This window comes from Lotus japonicus, chromosome 1, assembly GCF_012489685.1.
Source record: "Lotus japonicus ecotype B-129 chromosome 1, LjGifu_v1.2".
NCBI lineage: Eukaryota > Viridiplantae > Streptophyta > Magnoliopsida > Fabales > Fabaceae > Lotus > Lotus japonicus.
Window position 1 is genome coordinate 5963025 of NC_080041.1, and position 25359 is coordinate 5988383.

Here is a 25359-nt window from a genome sequence, read left to right on the forward strand (position 1 = left end):
CAGGTCAGGACCACTCATATGTAAAGGTTATTGAAGCTATCAGAAGAGACTTCTCTATCCACGGGGGATTGAGTTTGAATTTGTTTTTAGAGAGTTTAATTTAAGGTTTAAATACCTTGGAGACTACCAAATGCGCCTTTCCATCTTTCTTTTGGGGTGCATGTTTCATCATTTTCTTTTGGTGGTCGTCACTTGTCACTGTTTTTTTTAGATTGTAAGCGAGGGCTTGTCTTCCTACCGTTTGAGCGGTGTGCTTAGTGTTGCTCTTTCGAGGCTTAGCCTCGTCATGTTACAAAAAAGTTGAATAACATTGAAAGAGATAAACTTTCAAATGCATATAGATGCTCATTCATGAATCACAAATAACTTGTTTGGCCAAAACATCTGTCACTTTATTAAGTTCTTTAGAAGCATGAGATAAAGGCACAATCCAACTCCAATTTGACATGCTTCTAATCCTAAGACTAAGAACAATATCACATAACGTGTGATTATGCACATTCATTGTTACCGATGATAAGTTCCACAACCTCCCGCAATCAATCTCATAAAAAACCTCTTTATAGCCCGTCTGACCGACTCTCAAAAATATTTTCACTTAACATATAATTTGAAGTTTTGAACAGTATATCTATAATTAATTTTTGGTAATCTCATGTTATTTATTTCCTAACATTTTTTTTTTGAAAGTACATTTTATTTTATTTCACTTTTTGCATTTTAGATGAAAAATGTATTTCTTTGAAGACCTAGCTAACCAGATGGTACTATGTAACTGAACTAGGGCGGGTAGTGGTCTTCTGTTTTGAATGAAGAAAGGGAGGGACTTGCTTATCGCCACCAGTCGCAGAACCAGAACCCTCCCTCAACCACCATCTTCTCCGTTTCAAGAAGCAATGCAATCTTCTTCATCTTCATCTTCACCTTCATCTTCTTCAGATCGATATTCCTTCAACCCAACCCTGCAATGGAACCCTCAACTCCACCACTACTTCCTCAAAGCCTATGGCTCCCACCGCTTCTCTCTCATCTCCGCCGCTCTAACGTATCTCTCTCCCTCTCCCTCTCCCTCTCCCTCTCCCTCTCCCTCCTCACTTCTCCTTCCATTTCCACGCTTCAATTTTGCCCTATGCTTCTCTCACGCTTTCTCGATTTCGCAGGCGTCCTTCTCGCTACTCCTGTATTCGCGTAAACTCCCTCAGGTCAACAACCGACGCTGTCATCGAGAAGCTGCGCTCGCTCGTGAACCAGCAACCGCCGTCGAACGCCGAGGATGAGGTGGTGAACCCGTTGAAGGACTGTGACGGTTCTGCTGCTGCTCCTTTTTCCAAATGCCGCATTCCTGGCCTAGATTACGTTGTGTTTGTTTGGGGTTCGGGACCGCACCGGATTGATTACGGCCGTGATGCTGATGCACCTCCCAAGGAGGTTATTGTTAGTAGGAAGTGTGCTGAGGCTGTTCTTCGCGGCGCGCAGGTTAGTTAGTTAGTTAATATCTTAGTGCCTGATTGGTTTTCAGTTAGGAAGTACGTCTGAAGCATTGGAATTCGAGATCACGATTTTCAATGTCAGCTTACGGAATGCACTTGTTCGGTTGAGCCCTTCGAAGTCCGTTTGGGGCATTGGAATTCGAGATCACACATTCCAATGCCCCAAACGTGAAAGAGGCTTTGGACCTCCGTTAGGTGAAAGCACTTACAAACTGAAAACCAAACAAACACTTAGGGATTTTGATGCTTATGGTGAGTTTATAGTCTTAGTATAAGTTTGTTCGTTTGTTTTTTCGCATTGATGCGAGCGTAGAAGTAATTTAATGTATCTCAAAGTAGCAATGGAGAAGTAAAAATCTGCAACTGCATTGGAGAAGCAAGATTAGTTTAACATTGATCAGCGTTGAACATTGATCCGAAAACACACTTGATTGGTTCCTGATTATATTTTTGCAGGTGTATGTTCCTGGTATAGTGGCTTGCAGTGCTCATGTTGAGGAAGGGGATACAGTTGCAGTTTCAGTTGCTGTAGAGCAGCAGGGTAGTAGTGGGGGATGGAGTGCTGGTATGACGCGTGGTACTGTTCTCCAAGGATCACAGACAGGTAACATTGTGTGTATTCTGTTCATGTCTGAATTGTGAAGATAATTATGTAGATTTTAGGCTTGGCACTATGATACAAAATTTACATGACCTGAGAGAAACATGATTGCTTTTTATTTTTTAGCATGTCTGGTTTGGCGTTTGCTTTGCATCACCCAAACCCGCGTTTCATTTCGCCTTTTAAGTAGGTACTTCAGTTTAGAAACAAAATTTTAGATAATAAAGCATAAGTAGGTACTTCAGTTTAGAAATTATGTAAAGGATGTTTGCTTATTATCACAATGGCTTGCTTTTGTGAACAATTGCTTCTGTTGAACAACTTTTTTGAGTCTTGTTAATCATTTTTTTTAAATATTTTACAGATCCATATTATACTGAACGAAGTGGGCTTTATATTGGCCAAGGGGTTGCAATATTGTCAAGGGCTGGAATGTTCCGAGTTCCTCAAGGAGTTGGTGTGGATATGAAGGATAGAGTATATGACCTTCCTTCTTTTCATAGTAAATTTCATCTCTTATTTGTCTGGATATTATATTGTTGTTTTGGTGATCTTGATTACTTGAGAGTTTATTTTATTACTTCACATTTGGTAATTTTTGTTTGTGTTAACTGTTAAAGCAATTTTGAATACTGCAGCTGTTTAGTGTACAATATGCTCTTGTAACATTAATTTTTCTTCATTTCCATACAGCACAGATACCATTATTTATTTTAATATGCATCTTTTGTGTTTTCACTCTTAATTTTTACATTGTTTGACAAGGGTTAAATTAGCTTGAAGCTGATGAAAATTTGCTTGTAGGATATAGTGCTCCAAGACAAGTTTAACATAATTTTGTCTTTATTTTATTTCCCATTAAATTTGTTCTAGTGAAGAAGACATCTATATGTGTGATCTAATGGATTTCAATACATGATTAGTTTAAAATTACCATCATCTCATTAGTTGGTGTGGTATCTGCTTCAGTATGGACCTAAGGAGTAATGAGTTTGAGAAGCCACAGGATTACATTTTTCATGAAGAGGGAGTATTAAACCTGTTTGTCTGCTTTCAAAATCTTATACTGAACTTTCATTTTCAAATTCTGCAGTTGGGAATGTTAGTGAAGAGCATTAGATATTGTTTTAATAATTGTTTCTCTAGGTGTTTTTTTGATCTTTTGTGGTTAGATTTTTTCTATTGCTCGAGACAAACATAAAAAATGCATTGTGTATCATAGAAGAATAACTTTATGAAATTAGATTTTAAAGGGCTCCTTGTTTGGTAAGTGGAGGTTGTGGATGCTTGTATAGCTTGTGTGAAGCCTACAGGATGTGACAGACAGAATCTTGTGTGACTAGTATGTTTTTTTAAATTTTTTCCAGGGCTATTTTGACTTGTACACATGTCATATTTTCATCGCAGTCTTCTATTTTGCATATCATATTTTTTCTATGCTTATAGAGCACCCCACTCTGTTTACTCTAGCACACTTGGGGTTAATTTCCTTGATAGCAATATCTTTGTCCTCTGTATATGTTCAGTAGTTTTGTAATATATATTTTATTTATGGTTTTGAATGCATTTTTAGTAACTACTGTATTATTGTTTCTTTTGGTTTGCCAGGTGTGCTTGAGGGAGACATATTTCTTCAGAACCTACCAAGCATTATTGCTGCTCATGCTTTAGGTACATAAATTAGTCCCACTTCTGATTTCCCTTCTTTGGAGTGATTTGCGTGTAAATGCTTATGTACTATATTCTTGAAGTTGGATTTGAACTCCCCTGGTTGTAAATGTTTATGTACTATATTCTTGAGATCTTTTGAGCCAATGCACTTTTCTTGTGTTGTGTGTAATTTCTTTTGCATTTACTTTTATCAAGGGGAAAATAACTACTCTGCATCACATGTTTTTCTCATTTTAAGTCTATTTGTCATTGAGACCATCTGAAAAATTTCTTTTGGGTTTTTTCTAAGCTGTTTTCTGTTTGTTTCTTATGTTTAGGAGGATTTGTTATCCTCACATGTCTTCTATAATTTTTTTATGTCGTCCTTGTTAATTTTTTATTTAGATCCATTTTCTGATATTCAGATCCCCAAATGGGTGAGCGAATACTAGACATGTGTGCTGCACCTGGAGGGAAAACAACTGCAATCGCAATACTTATGAAAGATAAAGGAGAGGTCATTGCAACTGATAGATCTCATAACAAGGTGGAAATTCTGAACTCGGAAAGTGCTGTAATTCTTATGTGCTAGTTTTGCACTCGTGTATATTACAGTGACTTGATATCATGTAATCATAGTTCTACTTGCACTAAAATATTGTTCTATTTCCCAATTTCTTTTTCCTGAAGACCTCCATTTGGAAGGTTTTGTTGGTTGCCATCTTTCTGTATTCTATTTTTTATACACAGAGTAATAGTTTTATTCCTTAAATTTGTGATAAATGAATGTTGTGAAAATTTTAGACTTGTGATTAATTATGGTTTCTGAACATACCAAATTTTGATGGCTGTCTAGGTGCTGGATATTCAGAAATTGGCAGCTGAACTGGGCTTGAGTTGCATAAAAGCATTTAGATTAGATGCTGTTAAATCTGTTTGCCAAAGAAATGATATTGATACTCTTACTGATCCCTGCTGTAATAATGCAAACAATGGTGTGGCAAGTCAAGAGTTTAGTTCGCCCCATTTGCAAGTAGAAAGAATGCAACCCCTTGTTACAGAAAGTCTAAAAACTGAGACTCAGGAGGAAAATGGTGGGTAAGTTCTGTTCCTTTATTTGCTACTTGCTGACTAGCTGTGCATTTACTCATGTATGAAAACACTAAAGAATATTATTGAAACACTTAATGCATTAGGAATTTGTGGCGTTCTTAACATCAAGATTTTATTCAGTGCTGAAATTGCAATATCAAGTATGCAGGAACTATACGTAACTGACTGTATTTGTCTACACATTTCTCACTGTAATTGTCTCACATTATGTTTTTTAGTGACAATATCATTTGCTTTGCTAAGCACTTGCCTATGAACTCTTCATTTCCCAGTTTTGCTAAATGCAAACATGCAGTTAAACTTATTTTTTTCCTCATGGTTATCTTACTTGCACTTCAGTAGTAGTCGGTTTTTTGAAGATTGACGCATAGCCTCACCATAACCAAACTATCACTTTTTAAGTTTTTAAAAAATAATAAGGAAACTGGATGATGATTTTAAAGATTATACTTTCTGAAAGATAAGTGGACTTGACATTTTTAATTATATTTGTTGGATGTCCGTCGGCTGATTTCTTCCTTGCTAGTATCCGCTGCTTCTTTCCTGTTTTATATTTGTGGTAGCATGATTCATGAATAGTATTTCTGTCAACAGTTTAAAACTCATTTTTAAATAATTTAACAATAGATAACGGTGAAAAGGCAAATGGAAGAGCTTATCAAAGCAAAGCTGACATCCGGAAGAACATGCGTAGAGCGAGAAATGGACCTGGAAGAAATCAGTCCGTTGGTGGTCAGGTTGATAGTTCAAAAGGTTTTTCTCCTGGCAGTTTTGATAGAGTTCTTCTTGATGCTCCCTGTTCTGCCCTTGGTCTAAGGCCTCGATTATTTGCTGGAGAGGTAGAAGTGAATTCTGATTGAAACTTATATTCCTTTTGCTTGAATTCACATACACATGCACACACTTTAAGACCAACTTATATGCATTGATGAAAAATTATATAGGAAACAGGGACATGCTTTCCTTCTGTGCTAAATTATACCATTCCAACTTGTTTCTGATACTATTAGTATTGTCAAATATACCTGAAGTTATCTATAGTAACGACTAGAAGTACTATTCAAACATGTGATTGGGGAAAATGATATGTTAACATTCACCAAATTGTCCAGTAAGTTCAATATGTGAAATTGGTCAATCAGCAGGAGTTTCAGATTGGCCAGCGTAAGGTGTTGTCATGGTGGCATAATTAGCAGTTTTTGTTCGTTTTTAATAGATAAAGAAATTTGAACACTAAAAAGTAAAAACAGAATGATAAACAGAGTTTTTCGTCTTTTTGAAAGAAAAGTGACCATGCCATGCCTTTGTTTTTGGCAGGAAACAATTGAATCTTTAAGAAGCCATGCAAAATACCAGAGAAAGATGTTTGACCAGGCTGTTCAATTAGCTCGGCCAGGTGGAGTAATAGTCTATTCCACGTAAGTATGCATATTTTGCTTATCATAGCCCTCTCTGTACATGCTGAATCTCATTTTTACTAGTTTTGCATCGTATTTTGTGATTACGTCTCTTTGCAGCAGTTTTATGAAATTTGATGCCTTGTGCTTTCTTTTGGTTTCCAAGTCCTAATTTCGATGTATGAATCATATAGGAAAAATAACCATCCAATATCAACTTTTGTTATATAATATGGATGTCGGTATACTGAGAATGAAACTGTATTGTATTTCCCCTGATTCCATTGTGGAGACAGAATAGAATGAAAATACAGGAGATGAAGAAATGTGATACAGGTGAAACCCCTCTGGAAGTTCGAGAGTCCAGATCTCCCCAATTCCCTCCAAATAATTATCTAACTCCCCCCTCCCCCCCCTAAACTTCCTTATATATTTCTGGAAGTAGTAACTACCCCCACCCTTGAATACCCCTGTTTTACTACTCTAGAGGTGAGGGTTGTGATCCCCTGCTCCTCACCTTGCTTTTCTAACATAGACCTTCTTGATGAGAGGCCGGTTCCTATCATTAGACTGTCTGCACCTGCACTTGCATTTGTTCCTGGTTGAATGGTGTTTTTTATCAGTAGGTTTATACATATATTCGTTCGGCTTTTGCAAATGTTTATAAAGAATCTGTCTAGGCCTATTTGTTAACACTTAACACAGATATTTTGAGTAATTTTGATTTGCTGGTTCTAATACTGCTAATTGTTTTATTTTGTAATAGTTGGCTGAAATATGTTTATCGTTTACTCCTTATGGTTATTGTTTGGAACAAGTTCCAGGCCTGCAGCCAAACGTGGGATCATCATCATGCAAAATTTAAATTATCTTGTAGTTTGTTGTGTCAATGTACACTCTTAACATTATGTTATATATGGACAGAATCTTCATAGAGTTTTTCTTAGCCCTTTTTATTTTCACGATGTTTCTGTAAAATTGACGTTTTGATGCTATTACCTTTTAATAGTTGTACGATTAATCCTGGTGAGAATGAGGCGTTAGTTCGATATGCTTTGGATAAATACAAATACCTGTCATTGGCACCACAGGTTTGATGCTCATTCTCCACCTTGTCAATTTCTGATGTTATTTTTTCAATTGCTCAGGCTTCTAAAATCTCAGGTTGTATTATCGGTTTCCAAAATCTGATAAATGTAATTGAGTGAAGGCTGATTCCTCTTAAATGGTCTTTTAAGATAATAAAGTATTGAAGACAAACAAATTTCGATATAAACTTGGTTGAGTTATTTAGGTTTGCTATTTGATTTATTGCAGCACCCAAGAATTGGAGGACCTGGTCTAGTTGGTAGCTTTGAATTTCCTGATGGATATGTAGAGTAAGTACTTTCATCCATATGTCCATGACTGTGCCTCTCTCTCTCTCTCTCTCTCTCTCTCTCTCTCTCACACACACACACACACACACACACACACACACACATCAGTGACGGTTCTTTGCTTGAAAATAAGCTTAGAAAATAATTTTAGTTTTCAATACATCCTTTTATCCAGAAAGTGACTTATATCTCTGCCAATTTTTTATTCCTCATCTTCTTGTATTGCATTTTACAGCGAGTGGTTACGACCTGGTGAGGAAGACCTTGTTCAAAGATTTGATCCATCATCTCCCCTTGATACAATTGGATTTTTCATTGCTAAATTTGCTGTGGGGTCTAAAGACACCTGATTGCTATTCGTGAGATCCTGAATCTATGTTTACGTTTAGAATTGCCTCTGAAGGAAAGCCATCTCAGTTTTTTTGCAAACTGGCTTTTGACTTCAGTCCAAAGAGCTTCACAAATGTTCATCCCAAAATATATCAGTGAATTAAGGATGGGTATGATCGCTCAGTTTCATTGTTTTAGGCAATTCACTGGTAACTTTGGGTTCTACATTATGGAAGAAAGGGAAACTGTTGAGGGTGCTTTTTTTTTTCTGCACCCCAAAATATTTTGATTGAGATCATGTTATTTATTGTAGCTCCCATTTTAACGAATGCACGGATCAGAATTCTACATTATGGTTGCTCTGTTTCATTATTTATTGTCATTTTTACACCCCCATGTATTGCAGTTTCATTCTGCTTTTCATTCTTTTGAAGTTTTTAGTATTTCATGCTAGTTTTAGAACTCAGTTGGCTAATGGACTAGAAGGAATGGCTGAGTTTATTTTATTTTATTTTATTTTTTTGCAATTACTCAAGAAAAGTGTTGAATAGTATCAAAAAGATTCGTACTTGTGAAAAGAATAACTCTAGAGGATTTTATTTCTGTAAACTCCCCCCCCCTTCCCCCCTCTTTGTTTCTATTTTTCTCTCTTTTGTATCATTTTTAAGGTCATATTAAGCTATCTATCCAGGTACTCAAAAAGAAAATAAGTTTAGCTAAGAAATCAGTACCATTTTTTCCATTCAACAATCTATCCCATACTGAACCTTATTAAAACATAGATCAATGGCTAAAGAGATAACACATAAAAAACAAAGTGTTTCAACAAATATGGGCGATATAACTAGGGGACAATACAGCTTTGTTTGTTTTTGAGTTGAGAACGATGCCAATGTACATCCGCACATGATCATGAGCTAGCATGGCAAAGGCTCCCTCACCCGAGCTTTGAGATCAAATTAGTTTTTGGAAGAAAATCTAGAGAGGGAGGCCAAGTTTGTTGCAAAATGAGATTGATGGTTCGACAAATGAAAATCAAGAAGTATCAAAACAAGAATGTAATACATTTTGAGAGGCTTTTTCTTCACAAAAGGTAACATAAACACGCTTAATGGAAAATGAAACAGATAACCAAATGGACTTATAGAGGCGAAGCCCTTTTGAACACCAAGTGTAAATATGTTTTGTGGGTTACCCAATATAACATTTATTCAAATTCTGAAACAAAATGACATAACATACAGAATTGGATGATTGAATGTAAAAGGGAGGTCTTCCATATTTTATGAATGGAATCCAATTGTCTTGCAAACATGCACTTAAAATGGATTTTCTTAACAGAAAAGTTAAAAAAGAAAAACACTTATCTTAAGTGTAAGTTTTTTTTTTTTAAATTATTTCAGTCTTCAATATATATATTTTCCTATTTTCTGCTACAAATTGTTTTTGTGTTTTGAGTCAAGGGTGTATCATCTCAAAAAGGGCAAAGCCCAAAGGAGAAGGTGACAAACAGAAGGCGGTGGTCCGATCACGCTGCCACCAGAATCACCGGAGGCCAAACACCACCCAAAGCTCATCGGCGATCTCACAACGTAATTTTTTTAACTGAAACCATATTAGAGATTTTTGACAAAAGAATAGAGGAGTTTCTTAAATTCATATTCTATCACATGTCTGCTGTGGTTCTACTTGTCTGAGTTCCTGAACTTTTATAGATATTTTGGTGATTGTAATAATGTGGTACATACTACGATACATTACTCAATTCTTCAAGAGGTAGCGCACTTCCCCTGTTTCTTCCATTTTAGAATTTGTGACCCATTTCTTAAAATGCATGTAGTTTACTGGATTGTAAATACATATACGTTTATTAAGTCTGCTAATTTTGATTGCAGTTAATTACTTTTGTTTATCAGGAATTTGTGTTATTACTTGCTGCAGTGAATCTTTAACATACATGAGGCAAACAGCAGCCATTGACATTTCAGAAATTATGTTTTTTCACTAATGCCTATCTACATTTGTCTCTATTGACTGCATTATAGTCTTATATGTAAATTAAGAAAAAAGTCAAAGTCATAGATCTATATTTAACATCTTTACAAACTTCTACAATGATCTGATGATCAGTCAAAAGCACACATGAAGATGAGACTTGCGCGCCAATCATTTCATTCACTCCAATTGTTTTATATTAGAGATCCAAGCCAAAATAAGCACATCTGCATAGTAACATGCAGTTCTGAGGGGGATTATATTCTTGACATCTAATTTAGCTGGTGTAAATTCTTTGCAGGTTAGCAACATACCAGTTCTAGAGCCCTTTATATCTTCGGCTCCAATTTAGCTCTCGTTTCCAACTCTTCAATATTCAACTAAAATGTAGAGTAGTTGATAATGTACATTCTTTATAGCCAATACTTCCTGTGACTGCTAATAATGTTACATTTGAAATGCAAATATTGGCATCTTTTGCTTGCTGAGGCTTCATAGATTACAATCATAGCATTCAGCAAGCAGCCTTTTGCTAGCTTCTTTTCAATACCCTAATGTTTTCCTTATAATTGGGCAGGAGTCAGGGCCAACATGGGAATTGGATCTTGATTCTTTTATAAGTTGTTATCCTGCAACTGCAAGAGAAATATTTATATGTTGCAATTGAAATTACTCTATAATTTCCCTTTATTAATATCAAAATAATCTTGATCCTTTATGGTTCATGATCCACCATATAATTGCCCTTTGTTAGTAAATAAAATATAGAATTATTCTTGACAAGATAGTCTCTTGCACATATATTTATATGTTGAGATATAGATGCTGTACTGATACGTGCGTATCAGCTTTATGATGTATTGGGCTTCTCATTATTTGTACAGTTATTGGGTCGGGCGACCCATGATCCCAAGCGGGTCAAAACCATGTTATAAATATGAGACACCACCCAAGCGGTGGGGGATCCAACACTTTGACACAATTTCTGACTTTCTCTCTTTCTCTCTTCGCTCTCTGATTTGCTTAGCCCTGCTTCTTTAGTTCTATACCGGAACATTGGCGCCCACCGTGGGGCCGGTAAAACTTCCCCACTTTCCCAAATCCCATCCGTCACCGGATCATCATAAGCTTTTCTATAACCACCACTTTCATCCTTTTTCCACCGCCAATCCACTTCTCTGAATTTGCAATCGCCGACCATCATCCCATAGAAATCCTTCGTGTTCTTGTTGCTGAGTTGAGAAGGCACATCTAAAAATGAAGCAAAGAAATTGGGAAGGAAAGAGTGGGCGAGATGAGTGAGTGAAGGGCAGAATCTGTTGATTATTACTCTCCGAGATAGGTGAAGGAAGAAATTGCAAGTGCAGAGCAGTGTTGGTGCGCTTCGCAGATGAGAGCCTATGACGGCAACATAGAGGGCGAACGTGGTGTGGACTGTCAGCGAGGCTCCGTCGTCGAGACGTTGAAACTGCATAACCGCCACGTAGAAGATGAAGCCATCATTACAGGCAATTTCAACCGCCACAACCAGAATTTAAACGACCATTTTGTCTCAACTGCTACTTCGGAGTTTGCAACCGCTCATGCTTTCTCAACCGCCACTCTGGGTCGAAATCGTCCATGTTCGCCCATGAGTTCAATCAAACCAAATTGATTCAGGACCATTCAAACAGATCCTTGTTCCTTCAAATATTTCTTCTACTTTCTATTTCAGTTTTGTTTCCATTAGATTTGTGCTCCGATTATCAATGGTTTGAAATTAATTCCATCATTCTTTTCTTTGTGTTTGATACGAGAAAGAGAGGAGCATGGCGGATTAAGAAGAAGGAGCATATAAGTTGGAACACACCAACTGTTCGACGAAATGCTTCAGCAAAACTTTGCATCTTCGAATGCCATAATGTGCTTGTCAACTCCGTCATCATGTACCAGGGCAGTTTTATTTCCCTTCCACTGCTTTTATTCGCTGATTCTGCATATCTGAATTCCTATGTATCATGCAAATTCAGATAAGTTACTTGGACCTTTTGTGTGAAATTTCTCTTGTTTACTTGGTTGGGAGCTTTTGAAGTTAATGAACTTTTGAAGTCACTTCTGCATCATTGTTTGGTAATGAAAAATGTTAGCCTTGTGATTTTACCCAAACATGTCAGAGAAGCTGAACTCCTTGTGCAGCCAGTCATAATCGCTGTTCATAATCTTTTTCAAGAGAATGCAACCAGTTTTCTATTCAATTGAATACTATTTCAGCACAATATGTACTTTCTGTATGTTTTATACATGTTTTTGCTGCAGACATTACGTTGTTTTTCCTTGTCCTTGTTTAAAGATGTTCACAAATCTTTTCGACAATAAATGGCAAATAAGAGTTATTATGTTCTCCTCTGATTTGAATGTTGCATATCTTTTCATGAACTGTGGTAGAATGCTTTCTAAAGGATGCTTTCCTGGCTTGATTTCTAAGTTATATATCAGTTTTCCTGTTGTACAAGGAAAAATTAGAGAACTTTTGAACCTGTTATTTTAAGCTCCATGTGCTATGCTACCTGTTTTGCTAGGATTCTTCTGTTTGTGTTTCAAAGCATGATTTGCTCGTTTCTGCTATTTATGCTTTGAAGCATGATTTGCCATGAGTTTGGCCAAATGAAAAAAAGTGGCAGATTAGGCTGTAAAAATGGTTTTTGATGCAGGAAAGTGAATGTCTTAAGGACACTGGTTACATTTTGAACTTAATGCTTTGATAATTAGTCATTAGTTAATTCTTTTACTTAATTGTGCTAAGTACTTCTCTATTAATGTTCATAATGTCAAGGGCGAGCTACATTTGATTATGAACCTTACAATAGCACCTGCGGAAAGTGAAGTTAGACGCAAATTGGATCGCCCTTCCAAAGTCTCAAAGGCGCAAAGATATGACATCTGTGTCGGTGAATTTCAAGCAGAAGAAACATGCCCGAACGTCAATACATCATTGTTGATAAAAGAATTAAGTTTAGGAAGGAACCCCTCAATCCAAACAGAATTGGAAAAAGAAAAACCTTCATAGCTAAGAAATCTGCAGCACAAACTGTTGCCAAACAAAATATTTGTATATATAGTGGAATTGAAATTACTCTATCAGTTTGACCTTTTTCTCCTTTCTCAAGTATATATATTTTTAAATGACAGGTATGTTTGGTAGAACCAAAATTATTCTCACTTGGAGATGGCAATGTAGATCGTCACATAGGGATTTAAAACGTTTGAGTAGGTAGGGAATGTCTTATAGCCGTTTGATTGAGAGTGACTTGAAATTTCATAAGGCTGTAACAAAATTGCCCTTTCCTCAAGTCTGATACACCATCATGATTCTAATTATTTGAGTATTTATTTGCTTATAAGCTTGTATGGGATGCCAATAGGAATTTTGCAGACATTTATATAGGTGTATGTTGTTATTATAAAATTTGGAGAAAGAGAAAAAGCTTCACGTCGCAATTTTCTATTTAAACTCGTTATTCCTCATGGAGGAGTATTACCAACACTCATTTCGACACTTTTTTATCAACACTTCATCCTTTATTGGTTGAAATCTGATCTAGTACTAAATTATATGGTCAGACTCTTAATTTGGTAGGACGTACATGAATGGCGTTGTTGGCGTTCTCATTCCTCCTATATGTTATCAAGAATGGCTTTGAAGGTGTCGATATCACATATGATCCTGAGCAAGCCTTGCTGGTATCCATTCTCATCAGCAGTGTGATCCAGCAACTCAACAATGGTGGGATGATGAATGGCTTCAATGCTTACCCAAATCTTCTCTATTTGATGATCACCCTCTTTGCCAACTAGCACTGGAACATGCCCTCTGCGACCTGCTTCACTCATATTCTCACTGCTTTAAATCTCATATATATCTTGCTTAATTTCTCCTGCATGTAGGAGGTTATGCATTTATATGCCACTAAGCTCTTTTCCTATTAGTTGAAATTAAACTACTATTAATTTCTTGAGGCTGGGAATTTTGACTTTTGAAAGTTATATGTATTATATATGTGCCTCTCCATAAGTCCACTGGCATGCTTAATTGTGTGACCTTATTTTCATCAAGGTGCCCAATGGTGATGCAAGAATTTGGTTTTACATAGTTAATTGTATTGATTTTGTGAATGTCAATGTTTAGTGACATATATTGTTGAGTAAACAGCCATTTTGGTCCCTGATTGTGTTCACTTATGACGAACCAATCCTCATACTTTGAAAATGGTTTTTTTTCGTCCTTGAATTTATCGCCGTCGGTCAAGTTAGTCCTTGATTGAGTTTTCCGTTAGTCCCTTTAACGGAAAAATCCAAATATCACCATTTTTGCCATATTGGCTTGACACGTCATCAATTACTCACATCTTATTATGTCAATTTAGTCCCCTATGAAAATAAAATAAAAATACTTTGAATTTATTAATTCAAATTACAAAAAATCACCTAATTATCTTCAACCTCATCTTCATCTTTATCTTCATCCTCAATCTCACCTTCTTCTTTCATAGAACACAAAATCCCCTCATCCTCCATGAAAATAAACTAACGAGATCAGCAAAATTAAAAGCTAAAAAAACAAAAAAATTGTATCCAAATCTCAAAGAGAGAACTAAGAACCCAGTAGCAGCAACAGCAGCTTCGCTCTTGACTCCATAATCCTCCCTGGGCTTCAAAACAATGCCAGCAACACTTTGCTTGAGATCGACGACTTGGACGATGATTTCGGGGAGATCTGAGGAAGAGTCAGGGGATGGCGTTTGGGCTGATGAATTTCGCCATTGGAGGAGAGAGGGGGGAGAGGAATTAGGGTTTTGTTTAGGGAAGAAAGGGGGAAGTTGTGATAGAGAATAAGAGGGAGAGAGTGAGGGTTTTGCACGCAGGGTGCTTGGATCTAGGAGTGAGATTTTCGCCGAGATGATACACATAATGGTCGTCGCGGTCATCATCCCTTCGTGGAGGTAAGGCATGCTTCTTATCGATTCGTTCGTCACCAGCCAACACCAGAGCCCTCTGCAACTAGAACAAAGCAAACCAGAGCAAATCTTGACCTTGTCAGATTGTTCAGAAATGGAAATTGTAAACCCTAAAATGAGAATTAAGAAATTGAAGCAACCTCTAGATATGCATCTGCGAGGAAAAGGTTAATTGGGTTGGATTGAAGCTCTGAAATTGAAGCTGGAGAAGGTTGAAGAAGGCAATTGCAGAGAGACAGAAGAGGAGGTAAGAACGCGAATTGAAAAATGTGTTTAGGGTTCTGTTTGTTTCGTTGTAATTCTGAAATTGGAGGTGAGGATGGGTTTGAATTTGTTAAAAATGCTTTTTTTTTTTTGGAAAAATTAATCTTCAGACCAATAGCTTCGAGTTGTGTCCTCTGCTGCAAGGTTTTTTTTCTTCTGTCTATTTGGCTCCAGGGAATACTGGCTCTCAATGCTTAACCTTCTAAAGATGTTGTTTACCTGCTGTCAATTTCTGTTGCTATGTTATTTTTCTTCATTTTTGCTTTGTACTTTTCTTTTCCTAATCTCTGGGTGTGCCCAGTGCCACCGGTTGCTGTATCTTGTCATTTTGCTTGAATAAAATTCAACTTTCTAAAAAACAATTGTTTAGAATTTCTTTACTGAATGGATATGATGATGTTGTGGATGAAGGTGATGAAGATGTTGTGAATTTACTAATATAAATTTAATTTGAATTAATAAATTTCGATTTTTTTTTAATTTTTATAGAGGACTAAATTGACATAATAAGATGTGAGTAATTGATGACGTGTCAAGCCAATGTGGCAAAAATGGTGACATTTGGACTTTTCCGTCCGAGGGACTAACGGAAAACTCAATCAAGGACTAACTTGACCGACGACGACAAATTCAGGGACGAAAAATGACCATTTTCAAAGTATGAGGACTGGTTCTTCATAAGTGAACACAATCAGGGACCAAAATGGTTGTTTACTCTATATTGTTCCATTTTATCTTAGAATAATGCTAACAACACTCTATTTTGCTTTTTTTTTAACACTTTTGTTATTGGTCAAAATCCTTGTAACTCCACAAAATTATATGAGTTTCACTCTCAATTTAATGAGACTTACATAAGTTCTAGTCAATTAAAAAGAGTCGTGTTAGAAAGAAAATGTCAAAGAGAGATTTGTTATCATAAAGCTCTCTTTGACATTTTCGATAAACAACTTACTTCAGCACTCATGATAACAAGCGATTGTTCACAAATTTATTGAAATAAGCTCGAAATAAGTTATACGTATAAATATTTATTTATAAGCTAATATGTATTGTTTATGAAAATAAGGTCAACAATAGTAGGTTATTAGGTTATTCAAACACTTGCAATAGCTTTTATAGTACATGATTTAGGAAGCTCTAAAATATACATCCATGTTTATGGAGAGTGTAGGATTTATGCAATGATAATTAAGAACATGTTCATTATTGTTTTACAAAACAACTTTTAATTTTTTAAATTGAAAAAAGAAAAAAATATGTTAGATATGAACTTCAGATCTACCTGTGTTCTGTTTTGAAATCCAGGAATTTATGTTCTATGGTGTTTTGTGCTTCCAATATAACGTTAAATCCATAAGCAACTAAGGATTTAAGCCTTTTTGAATTTTGATTATTAAATTGTGAATGTCTTTAATTTTAGATAATATTTCAATTTTAAGCATCCTCGGTTGAACGATGTCTCTTGAAAAAAAAAATTAAAACTCTGATATACGTGTGTTATATTTTGGTTGGATAACAATAAGAACATACTATATCTAAGTTTTGCCCCAACAGAATATCAAGCTACTTAGAAATTTTGTTATTAACATGACAATAAAATAACTTACTTAATAAAAAAGAAAATATGTTACATCCATAAAGTCATAGATATATTTAAATTATTGTCGCTGATTAGCCAACAAATCCATTGTCGTCCAGCGGTTAGGATATCTGGCTTTCACCCAGGAGACCCGGGTTCGATTCCCGGCAATGGAATTTTTTGTCATCCAGAACATATATCTGATTTTGCTACCTGACAATTCTCACTTGATGAATGAAAATTTATGTAAATCTGCTATGTTGCTTTTGTTCATTGTAATCTTCTCTTGGATGAAATTTGAATCAAATACAGAAAACAATTGAGCTAGCATAAAAGCTTTTAATAATAATTAAATAGTATCATCATCACTCAATATAGAAAATTTAGTAGAGACTCCACTTGTTAATACTCCCTCCGTTCCTCACTCGATGTTAGTATATTATTGTCTATGAACTGTGATATCATGTACATGATAATAGGGAATAATTTTTGCCAAACGTAATAGCCTTAACATTCTAGTCATCAGACTTATCATGTACATGTTTAGGGCCAATTTCTCCTAGGATACTCAGTTAATTTGGGTTGCTGCTCAATTGTCCAAGCTGAGTTATGGGGAATCTTTCATGGTTTGAGGATTGCCTTAGCTAGAGGATTCTCCCAAATCCTCATAGAATCGGACTCCAAGCCTGCTATCAATCTCCTCATAAAGGGGTGTCCTCCTTCTCATTCTAGTGCTCCTCTTATAAGGGAAATCAAAGACCTTGTGACTCATTGCTCACAGTACAATTGGAAGCATGTCTACCGTGAGGCGAACTCGTGCGCTGATGCGTTTGCAAAGAATGGCTTAGGCTTGCTTACGCCTATGAAAGTTTTTTATAACTTACCTTCTTTTTGCTATGTTCCTTTTAGGTTTGTCTCTTGTAACACCCTCTATGAGAGAGGTTAGTTGGGCGCTTTAAGTCCCGAAATTAACAAAAAAAAAAAAAAAAATACATTCTAGTCATCATGGTGATCCATCAATACTTTCAAAGCTAAAATTGATGATAAAGTTTTGCAGTTGATCCCAAATTTGAGATATATACAACTATGGCTGACAATTTCGCTCCATATTTGGACACGTCTCACTTCATAATTCACTTGATGAATGAACTGCTATGTGGCTTTTGTTCATATAAATCTTCTCTTGGATGAGAAATTGAATCAAATACAGAGAACAAATGAGCTATCATTAAAGCAGCCTTTAATAATTAGTACTATGATCACTCAATCTAGAAAAATATTAGTTGGATTGTTGTTCCATGACATTAAATGTATTGAATTTCAGTTTGGCACGTACCCTACTCTTTGTTCCTCACAACACGACAATTTTCCTTTTATGATGTTATTATTACTTATTGTAGTATAGGTGATTATTCAACATATATTTGAAAAACAAAAATCAAATTCAAATGTTAGATAGCATGACACCAACCTAATATCATATACTCTGTTTATCTGGTTGGCAAATGGCAAGTTTAGATGTTGCAACAGTGGGAAGCTCTGGAATATAACATTCAAAAAGAACTTGTGCTGAAAGTTCCCCTATTTTTTTTCTTAGCATTTACATGCACCTATGCAAATGTATTTGAATTGTGATACACTATCTAACATAAGTATATTTCCGTTCCCATTTAAGAGTATCTGACAGAAAAATATCTGACAAAGTTTGTTTGATCTTTTGTAAAGGCTGTGCTTCCAATTTTATTATCTATTATTATACAAGATAAAGACTATAGGCACCATCAATTCCTTTGTGGAAGAGCTCCAGCTACTACCTCCACTTAGTAAAAGTAATGAAGAGAAGACCAACAAATATCAGCATTGCAGTGATAACTAGATGGCCTAGAAAGCACCACATTACAGTGCATTGAGATCACATATTCTTTTGGGTCATGTAGTTCTTCTAGCTTCCAAAGTCTTCTCATATTCTTCAATGGACTTGAAGAGCTCAGAGAAATTGCCTTTACCAAACCCTCCACACCCACCCTTTTGGTATTCCTTCCCTTCCTCATCCTTCACCATGCATCCAACTCTCTGGATTATCTCAATAAATATGGTTGGCCTGTCCATTTAACACAAGAACCAATCAGCACCATCCATATTTGACAAATCTTCATACCCAAACACACAAGGCAAGAGGCTCAAATACTCAACACACTTGCAAAATTGATAATGAACAAACAACCAGAAAAGGAAGATGAGACCAAAAAAATAGACAAACACTTGTTTTTGTTTCCGATTAGCTTGACAGAAAACAGGAAAAATTTCTGTTTAGAAGAAGGAAAAGAGACTTACTTTTTGCTTAACGAGTAAAGAGAAACTAAACTTGACTGAAAAACAAGCATGCTAACTCTAATGTTCTAGTTTTGATGAAAATGGTAAATCTAATTTCTCACTTTATCCTTCACTCCTCATTGATTCATTTCTCTGATTAACTGTTAAGGGTGGTGTCCATTACTATTGTAAACGAGAATCAAGGAGCATTTTGACAACTTACAAGACACAAAAGGATCACACCAGTAGATTATGCCTAATTCAATCAACCCTACATGGTATGTTAATAACCAAACTACTCCACAACATAAATTCCCCTTATTTTCTCCTATATAAGCAAAACTCTGAGAAACTAATCTTTCAAAAATCATGTAGTGAAATGTTAAATTGTGAATCAAGCTGTAAACATTATTAGCTAATAATTAAGTCAAGGTGGTCGAATAAGGCTGCATATGAAAGAATTTCTTCAAGTTAATCTTATAGTATAAGCACTTATGGAAATATTTAAGTAAACTTGTCAAAATAGTTTATGATCTACCTATAATCTGTTTTGAGCTTATTTTCTTAACCTGCTTAGCTTAACTTATGAAAAAGCACTTATAGCTACATATAAGGTAAATTGTTAATTTAGTTCAAAAAGTTTGTGAAATAAGCTTAAAACGAGGCCTAGGGCCCCGTTTGGAAACACAGCTTAATTAAGCGCTTATGGTCATAAGCGCTTATTTATAAGCTATTTTAAATTTTGTATTGAAAAATTGAAAAATAAACTATATATAAGCATAAGCTCTTTTTCATAAGCTATCCTAAAAGGTTATGACATAAGTGCTTAATTAAGATGTTAAGCCAACATACTAAATCAGAAGTAACATGAACAAATTAAGAAGAAAACAATGTAAATGAAAAGCTCACCTATCTCCAACAGGCTTAGTGAAAATCTGAAGCAGAGTACCCTGATCATCCCTATCCACCAGAATCCCAAGCTCCTCACACTGCTTAATCTGATCATCACTCAACACATCCCCAACTCGGTTCTTGAGATTCTTATAGTATGTAGGTGGAGGAGAAGGCATGAACTCAAACCCACCAACCCCACTTCTCTTCCTCATCTCCCTCAAAGTCATGAAGATATCACGACTCACCAGAGCCAAGTGCTGCAACCCAGCACCTTCATTGTGCTCCAAATACGTCTCTATCTGGCTCTTCCTCTTCGTCCCATAAACCGGTTCGTTCATCGGAAGCAGCACCGTTTCATCGTTGTTCGCCAAAACCACCGAGTTCAACCCGCTCTCACTCGTTCCAACATCCTCTGCAGTGAACTCAGCGAACTCGTGAAACCCAGTAAACCCCTTGACGTAGCTCAACGCCGGAGCCAGCTTCGGCACGTTCCCGACGGCGTGGTCGAGTCGCCGGATCCCGTAGTCCAACACCGGCGAGGCCTCCTCTACAGGCTCGAACCCGGGGAGGAACCAGTTTGTCGGGTCCGGGTCGGACACACGGGTCGGGTCGTTGTAGCTGACGTAGCGGAGGACGACGTCGCCGTAGAGTTGAACCTCGGCGAGCTTCATGCGGTTGTCGAGGAGGACAGGGGGGGATACGGGGATGGCGCCGTGGTTGATTGAGGCGGAGAAGGCTTGGACGGCGTCGGCGACTTCGACGGCGACGGCGCGGACGGCGAGGCCGTGGGCGGCGGAGAAGGCGAAGCAGGTGGAGGCGGAGAAAGTGGGGATGGAGGCGGTGGAGGGGAGGGAGATTTTGGGAGAGTATGGGGCGGAGAAGAGGAAGCAGAGGTCGCCGGAGCGGAGGAGGTAGGAGGCGTGAGAGTGGTTTCCGGTGGAGAGGTCTGATTTTGCGACGAGCGGCATGCCGAGGCCCCAGGAGAAGCGGCGTGCGGCGTTGGTGGCGTCGGAGCACCAGAACTCGATGTGGTGGAACCTTTTCACGGCGAACCGGTCTGATTTTGGGTTGGACCGGACGAAGCGGTTGAACCCGAGGAGTTTGAACCCGGTTTGGACTTCTTCAGTAGTTGTTGTTTGTTTACCCATGATGGAGTGAGTGTTGGGTTTCGGATGGTGGGGTGGTGGTGGTGTTATGTAGGAGAAGTGGCGGCGGAGTGACACGTGGCGGGGTGTGATTGGAGGATGGTGATGAAAGTGGCGGCGTGAAGTTGCGGGTTGAAATTGAAGATGAAGTACATGTAACATGCATGCATGAGGATGAGAGTGAGAGTGAGTTGGGCATTAATACGATAAGAATGGAGTGGACGACAAAATGGTGATAATACGATAAAAATGTTGGGTGGACTCACATGCCATTTTTTGAAGGACGGAACTAACTAGGATCAAATGGGGCCAAAGCCAGAAAAGATGTTTTTCTTTTAATATATATAAAAAGCAAGGCCTAAATAATGATTTTTTCCCTGGGAATATAGTAAATGAAAAAAAAAATGTATCTTAGTTTTAACTCCCTCACGCTTATCTTTCTTTTTGAGACCAAGGTCCAATTTAGCGAGGTTGCAAACTATTGGAATCAAGTGTTGGAGTCAGTCCCACATCGGAGAAGTCAAGGTGAGAGGGAGAGTTTATAAAAGATGTGACCCATAAACCTAATGCCTTAAGGTTTTGGGTTAAGATGTGGTGTCCAAGATCTTCTAGGTGTTTCCCCTCGACCTTGCCCCATGGGTCCTCGCTGTGACTCTCCCCAACACAAACTTCTGGCAACATCAGGGCTATGCTGCACCGGTGTCTACGCGAGCCCGACCCCAGCGGCTCGCTTTCAAGGTTGGGATTATCTTAAAGGGCTCCGCCAGCACATTAGGGAGCCTTGGATGGTGGTTGGTGACTTCAATGACACTCTCTTGCCGTCGGACCAGAATCGTGGCTTATTTGCCGCAGCGAGAGCGGATAGAATGGCAGCCATGGTTGATGAGTGTGGCTTGTTGGATATTCATCTTACTGGCTATCGTTTCACTTGGGCAAGGAAGCGAGAGGGTGAGCCTCTCCTCCTCAAGAAGCTAGATTAGTGTTTCGTGGACATTGCTTGGAGGACAATGTTCACGGAAGGGGGTGCTTCAGTGCTTGCTCGCCATTATTCTGACCACCACCCTCTTCTGGCCCGATGTGCGACGCTGCTTCGGGGGAGGGGGGCCCGTCCGTTCCGATTTGAAGCGGCTTGGATCTCTCACCCCTCCTATGAAGCTTTGGTTGCTTCGGATTGGGACCAGCTGGGCACAATCCACCACAACCTTGAGTAGGTCCGGCAACTGTCAGAGGCTTTTAACAAGGAGACCTTTGGAAATATTTTTTAGAGGAAGCAGAGGTTGGAGCGTCAGCTGCGAGGGGTGCAGCGAGAGCTTGAGCGTGTAGATTCAGCGTCCTTGTTGCGTACTATGATGCAAATCCAGCAGGAGCTTGAGGACACTCTAAAGCAAGAGGAGATTCTGTGGTACCAAAAATCCAGGGAGCAGGTGATTAAATATGGTGACAGGAACACTCGTTATTTCCATGCCCAGACGGTTATTCGCAGGAAGCGTAGTAAGGTGTATGCTCTTGCATTACCTTGTGGGGAGTGGTGTGAGGATGAGGATGTTCTCAAGCGAGAGGCTCGCCGTTTCTTCATGACTCTTTTTTGCCCCCTTGTTGTCCCAGGCAGTCGTGGCCTTGTTTCGTCCTCTGTGGAAGGGCTCCCTGATGAGGCTATTCGGGGGCTGATTGCACCGGTTTCTAAGGATGAGGTTTGGTTGGCTCTCTCTCACATGGGTCCCTTGAAGGCCCCTGGGCCCGATGACTTCCAAGCTCTTTTCTTTAAACAGTACTGGCACATTGTGGGGAATGATCTTTGGGGTACAGTTCGTGATGCCTTTGCCAATGGCTCCTTTGACCTAACCATAGCCCAAACCTTGATTGTTCTGATTCCTAAGGTGGATGTGCCGACGACCTTCAAGGAATTCAGGCCCATCAGTTTGTGCAACGTGGTTTATAAGCTGATTACTAAGGTGTTAGTCAATAGACTAAGGCCTTACCTTCATGAGCTTATTGGACCCCTGCAGAGTAGCTTTATCCCTGGCAGGGGGACTGTTGATAATGATGTTATTTTGCAGGAAATTGTCCACCACATGACAGGTGCGAGAAGCCGGAACCAGAACATTATCTTCAAGTTGGACCTGGAGAAGGCGTATGATAGTGTCAGCTGGGATTTTTTGAGGAACACTCTTCAGTTCTTCGGTTTTCCCTCAGCGGTCGTTGATCTTATCATGTTCTGTGTCTCCTCTTCATCTCTCACCCTCTTATGGAATGGATTGAAGCTTGATCCCTTTTCCCCCTCCCGGGGCCTCCGGCAAGGCGATCCCCTGTCCCCCTACCTGTTTGTTCTCTGTATGGAGCGCCTGGCTATTCTTATTCATGATGTTGTTACTCAGGGTCACTGGTTGCCGGTGTCAATCTCTTCTGGTGGGCCTGCCATTTCTCATTTGTTTTTTGAAGATGATGTCCTCCTGTTTGTAAAGGCGAAGGTTTCCCAAATGAAGATGATTCATACGCTGCTCTCTCAGTTTTGCCTCGCTCCTGGTTTGCAGATTAATGTGGCTAAGTCTCGTGCTTATGTGGGCCCTGGGGTGGAGCGTGCTAGGAAGGCCCGTATCTTCAGCATCACGACAATCCCTTTTACTTCTCATCTGGATAAGTACTTGGGGGTCCCCATCCTGAGAGGCCGACAAAAAGCAAGCGATTTTGATTTTGTTACTGATAGAGTTGGCCGCAAGCTTGCTTCTTGGAAGGGGAAGCTCCTCAATAAAGCTGGCAAGGTCATGTTGGTTAAATCGGTCCTCAATGCTATCCCGGTGTATCCTATGCAACTCATTTGGTTTCCCCAATCTGTGTGTGACCGTATTGATAGCTTAGCCCAGAATTTCATTTGGTCAAAGGGTGACCGTCGGAGGATGCATCTCTTCTCTTGGAGAAAGATTACCATGGCAAAGCGGTATGGAGGGCTGGGCGTCAGGCAAGCGCGGTTAATTAACGTCTCTATGCTGGGTAAGCTGGTTTGGGACCTTATCACTCATGCTGATAAGCTTTGGGTGCGCCTGCTGCTTGCTATGTACTGCTCCGATTCTGGTTTTCTTGATTCTCCAGCCAAGCGCGGGTCTCCTCTCTGGAATGCCCTCATCAAGACCAGGGGCCTTATCCAGGTTGGCTTCTCTTGGAGGATTGGCGCGGGCAATATCTCATTTTGGTATGACAATTGGTGCCACCTTGGGCCTCTCTGTCGCTTGGTCCCTTATGTTCACATATCAGATACTGCTTTCCGGGTGAGTGATGTGTTTCGGGATAGGGTATGTGACTTCCTCCGCCTTGCCACTCCTCTATCCCCAGAACTCTCTCATAATTTATTGTCTCTTTGTGTCCATACTGATCCCAGTCTTGATGATCTCCGAGTGTGGGGTGATGCTCTTGATGGTCTGTTTACGGTTTCGGGGTGCTACCAATGGCTTCAAAGTCGTCAACAGGATCTTTCTCTCCCGGTGTCCTGGGCTTGGATTTGGCTTGCTGAGGTCCCGGAGAAGGTTCGTTTGTTTGCTTGGCAGGGGTTGCATGGCTTTCTTCCTGTTTCCATGGTTCTGGCGCATCGAGGTGTGCCCATGTATTCGCTTTGTCGCCGCTGCAATGCGTTTCCTGAGACAACTCTCCACTGCTTGCGGGATTGTGTGGAATCTCGTGCTGTTTGGGACAACCTCGCCTTGTCTTTGGCTCCGGGCTTCTACACGGTGGACTCGTTTGAGGCTTGGCTGGGATGTGTGCTGCGTTCAGAGGTCTCTTCTCTCCTCGTTCACGCGTGGTTTGTGTGGCGTCACCGGTGTGGGTGTGTGCTTGGCCTTGTCTCCGAGTCGTGGCAGTTGGTTTTGCGCCGTGCTTTAGACATGTTGAGGGTGTTGCGTGCTGTCCCGGGAGCTGCTGTGGACCCTCGTTGGGTTCGTTGGAGAGCCCCTCCGGATGGATGGATCGCGCTTAATGTGGATGGGTCCTCCATGGGCAACCCGGGCAGGTTCGGGGCTGGCGGTGTTGTCCGCGATTCAGCTGGGATTTGGCAGGTTGGATTCTCAGCTTTTGTTGGTTTTTCTGCGATCCTTAAGGCTGATCTCCTGGCGATTTTGTATGGGTTGAGGCTTTGTTGGGATCGGGGCTATCGTCGGTGAAACGCACCATTTCAATTAGAATAGGAAAAAAAAAACAATAAAAACAGAACTTAAAAGAAAAAAA

The 25359-nt window shown here is 39.1% G+C and overlaps 2 protein-coding genes, 1 long non-coding RNA gene and 1 other non-coding gene across 4 annotated transcripts; 2 read left to right on the top strand and 2 right to left on the bottom strand.

Annotated features, from left to right (window-relative positions):
* Positions 1-766: 766 nt before the first annotated feature.
* LOC130733240 (rRNA (cytosine-C(5))-methyltransferase NOP2C) lies at positions 767-8350 on the top strand. The gene is made up of 12 exons (XM_057585367.1): positions 767-1045; positions 1161-1476; positions 1947-2094; positions 2456-2593; positions 3700-3762; positions 4167-4288; positions 4598-4835; positions 5482-5693; positions 6172-6272; positions 7261-7342; positions 7569-7630; positions 7866-8350. The coding sequence occupies exons 1-12, from the start codon at positions 810-812 to the stop codon at positions 7978-7980; spliced, it is 1833 nt and encodes a 610-aa protein (XP_057441350.1). The 5' UTR covers positions 767-809; the 3' UTR covers positions 7981-8350.
* Positions 8351-14367: 6017 nt separating this feature from the next.
* Positions 14368-15924, bottom strand: LOC130731541 (uncharacterized). The gene is made up of 2 exons (XR_009016720.1): positions 15090-15924; positions 14368-14992 (listed from the first exon to the last, which is right to left on the bottom strand). It is a non-coding gene; the product is annotated as an uncharacterized LOC130731541 (long non-coding RNA).
* Positions 15925-16899: 975 nt separating this feature from the next.
* TRNAE-UUC (transfer RNA glutamic acid (anticodon UUC)) lies at positions 16900-16971 on the top strand. Its single transcript has one exon. It is a non-coding gene; the product is annotated as a tRNA-Glu (tRNA).
* A 1468-nt stretch (positions 16972-18439) lies between these two features.
* Positions 18440-21379, bottom strand: LOC130733242 (4-hydroxyphenylpyruvate dioxygenase). Its single transcript, XM_057585368.1, has 2 exons — positions 20018-21379; positions 18440-18896 (listed from the first exon to the last, which is right to left on the bottom strand). Exons 1-2 carry the CDS (start codon positions 21307-21309, stop codon positions 18725-18727), a joined length of 1464 nt encoding a protein of 487 aa, XP_057441351.1. The 5' UTR covers positions 21310-21379; the 3' UTR covers positions 18440-18724.
* Positions 21380-25359: the final 3980 nt, after the last annotated feature.

Bases quoted from the DNA above. Each gene is read 5' to 3' on its own strand.
- LOC130733240 (XM_057585367.1), top strand. From the start codon at position 810: ATGAAGAAAGGGAGGGACTTGCTTATCGCCACCAGTCGCAGAACCAGA. The intron at 1,046-1,160 runs GTATCTCTCTCC...TCGATTTCGCAG, and splicing joins CTCATCTCCGCCGCTCTAAC to GCGTCCTTCTCGCTACTCCT. The intron at 7,343-7,568 runs GTTTGATGCTCA...GATTTATTGCAG, and splicing joins ACCTGTCATTGGCACCACAG to CACCCAAGAATTGGAGGACC.
- LOC130733242 (XM_057585368.1), bottom strand. From the start codon at position 21,309: ATGTTACATGTACTTCATCTTCAATTTCAACCCGCAACTTCACGCCGC. The intron at 18,897-20,017 runs GTGAGCTTTTCA...TTAAATGGACAG, and splicing joins ACTAAGCCTGTTGGAGATAG to GCCAACCATATTTATTGAGA.